Source organism: Cynara cardunculus (assembly GCF_001531365.2).
Source record: "Cynara cardunculus var. scolymus isolate 2C chromosome LG 11, CcrdV1, whole genome shotgun sequence".
Taxonomy (NCBI): Eukaryota; Viridiplantae; Streptophyta; class Magnoliopsida; order Asterales; family Asteraceae; genus Cynara; species Cynara cardunculus.
This window is the reverse complement of record NC_037538.1, coordinates 8,205,878-8,209,216: the sequence shown is the minus strand read 5'-3', so window position 1 is coordinate 8,209,216 and position 3,339 is coordinate 8,205,878. Positions and strand designations below refer to the sequence as shown.

The following is a 3,339-nucleotide window of genomic DNA, read 5'->3' as shown; positions in this document are numbered from 1 at the left end:
ACAAGTATATTACATTTATAGACCAAATTTGAAAATGTGTAACCAAATAAGCATAGTTACAATGGAAAACAATCTTGATTCAAACTATAAGGGAGCGTTTGGTTCATAGAATGGAATTCGATGAAATTGGAATTCATCAAATGAATTTGACTTTTAGTGAATAGAATGAAATCTGATGGAATTTGACCATGCCTTGTGATTGCGTTTGGTTGCATGGAATTGGATTAGGGAAGGAATCTGTAGGAAATGAATTGAAATCCTAGCATATTGCCATGAAATTGTAAAATATGTGCGTGAAGGAATCGACTGGAATTGAAAGGATTCAATAATCTTATTTCATGAACCAAACACTTTATTTGGAATTTGGTCAAAGAATTGAACATTCCAATTCCTTTCAATTCTCATGATCCAAACAGCCCCTAAATCTCACAGATAGTGTAACGTACTAAATTCAAAGCAATAGACTGAGCTAATAATTTATAATTTAATTTAAAATTATAGTAGAAGTTATTGATAGCTTACAATTTGAGGCTTATAAAAAACTCATAAATCTCATTTTCTATCCACAAGAGATGGGTTATTAGAGCATCTTCAACATATCTCCGAAATGGAGAAAAATGAGGATTTTGGATGATTTTTTGTTCCATCAGATTCTCTAAAATGGATAAAGTAGGAGAGAGAGGGGGGGGGGTAAATTTTTCCAAATTCGGAGCTCTCTCTCTCAAAATAATTATTACCATGAGAGTGAAATAGTTATTTTATATTCCACCAATAAGTAACTTTGAAATGAAATGTTTATGACATAAATAATATTTAATTAAATGTATGAAATATTTTAGGGAAATTAATTAAAATAATCATTTTTATCGGTTGGTTTCACTTTTTAGTCAAATCTCTCCAAGATTTACCAAAATAATCTTAGGTCCGCAGTTTTTTTTTCGAAACTGGATGAAAAATGTAGATTTTTTAACGGACCCGAGTGGAAAATGTAATTTCTTTTTGCAGACAGGGGGTAGAAAGTGTAATTTTTTTAATCTTTTAGTTGGGTCCACAATTACAAACGTGGGTTTTCCGGGCCTATGGCTATTTTGATAAATTTGAAGGGAAAATTGATCGATGGTTCAGATATCTTTTTACGCTTCTTATTATAACTTCTCTTCTCACATGATTCTTAACCATATGTAACATATGTCTAAACTTGTTTTAGCAAGATCAGGACAAATGTTAAGTGAATATACAAGTGTTACAAGTAAGACTTGGGTGTGCCAAAGGTATGTTTGCATATCTATTTTTCCACGGGTACAACAAATCACTAAATTATATACTCTAATATTGGTTTTTCATATATGAGTTGGTTTCGGTGAGAATGGAAGTTATAGTAAGAAGCGTAATAAGAGATTCTCATTCTTGGATCAATTTTAATTGAATGTCAACACTAATGATGTGCACCGAAATGCACAAGATCAATTCCCTTCTAAAGCGCAATTTATGGATGTACATAAGATTAAAAGTGATTAAGAATTCAGATCTTTTCTTACGTTTCTCACCATAACTTCCTTTGCACATGACTATTCGCCTTGTTTTTTATCTACCCTTTTACTTATTATTTACCTTCATTTACATAATGCATACATATTTGTATCAGGGGCGGACCTGTATGGGAGCAACCGGTGGCACGTGCCACCGTATTATTTCGCCTCCGAAGGGTAAAAATTTTTAGGTTTCTCAACGGTGCTACCGTATTATTTTGGAAGGTGCTACCGTATTATTTTGAAAGGTGCTACCGTATTCAAACATAGCAATTAAAATTTAAAACCCAAACAAAATMAAGCCCAATTGTCTAACTTAATAAAATGCAAAGTCCAATTAATTTATTAACATTAATAAAATGCAAAGCTCAATTATATGATTAAGCCCAAATCAAATATACAAACTATTACCTCCTCCATTCCTCCTCTTGGGCTTTTCTTATGATTAACAGATTAAGCCCAACTTTTTGTGCAGCCGTGCAGGTGACCTGCCAGACAGACGAGACGAGAGTGAGTGAACGAGCTTACGACTTACGAGCGCGAACGAACGAGCGAGTGAGCGACCAGCGAGGCAGCGACCGACAGGCGACAAACAGGGAGGGCCACCACCAAGAAGAATCGATTCGATTTGAGGCTTGAGCATTTGATTTGATTTGAGGCATTGAGGCTTCACTAGTTCACTGCTTCAAGCGTTCACTGCTTCACTGCTTTAGTTTTCAATTTTCATAATTCATATGTTGATTAAATTTACTAATTGTCTCAATCACTCAATGTCATTACTGATTACTTATCATTGTTTTTATTACTTAGATCTACGATTCTCATTCATTATGGAAAAGTATTTGAAGCGAAAAGCTGCATCATCAACCGGTAATAATGATGCATCCAATTCCAACAATGTGATTGATATTAACAAACTTCCTTGGGATCCATCAGAGAGACCCAAAATTATAAGTTATAATCCAAATCAAAGAGACGAAATTAGACGGAAATACTTGGTAAGGGGTCCTTGTCAACCACGAGGTCACATCTTTCCAACCAAAGTTATAKGGGMTAAAGGGCGACGGTTTGTTGTTACTTGGTTTGATCAATTTCAGTGGTTGGAATATAGTGTAAAAGTAGATAGAGCATATTGTTTGCCTTGTTACTTGTTCAGAGACCAAGGTGGGAATCATGGGATAGATGCATTTGTGGCGGACGGATTTAATAGTTGGAGTAAGAAAGATAGACTTACGCTTCATGAGGGTGAGGTTAATAGTTTTCACCATAAAGCACTTAAAAAATGCGAAGATTTGGTTAACCAAAACCAATCAATTGCAGTTGCCCTTCGTAAACAAACAGAACTCCAAAAGACCAAGTACCACATGCGATTGAATGCTTCCGTTGAAGTTTRTAGATATTTGTTGGAGAATGCTTTACCATTTCGTGGCAATGATGAGTCGGAAAAGTCTATGTACAAAGGGCTTTTCTTGGGGACTTTAAAGTTAATCGGAAGAACAAATGGGGAGATTGAAAAGGTTATATTACAAAATGCCCCGAAGAACAATCAATTGACATCTCCAAAGATTCAAAAAGATCTCGTTACTTGCTTTGGAGAAGAGGTGTTGAAAGACGTTATTGGGGAAATTGATGATGATGTATTTGCTTTGTTGGTGGATGAGTCTAGTGATGTCTCWAGAAAAGAACAAATGGCCGTGGTTTTGAGGTTTGTTGACAAAGTCGGAGTTGTTCAAGAAAGATTTGTTGGCATTGTTCATGTCATGGATACATCTGCTATAAGTCTTAAATCTGCGTTGGATGCTTTATTTGC

General features: G+C 35.1%; 1 protein-coding gene across 1 annotated transcript in view; it reads left to right on the top strand.

Annotated features, from left to right (window-relative positions):
* Nucleotides 1-2,359: 2,359 nt before the first annotated feature.
* Nucleotides 2,360-3,339, top strand: part of LOC112521697 — an 8,008-nt gene continuing 7,028 nt past the window's right edge. Inside the window, exon 1 of the mRNA XM_025130690.1 lies at nt 2,360-3,234. Within this exon, the coding sequence (XP_024986458.1) occupies nt 2,360-3,234 (875 nt within the window). The remainder of the gene's footprint in view (nt 3,235-3,339) is intronic.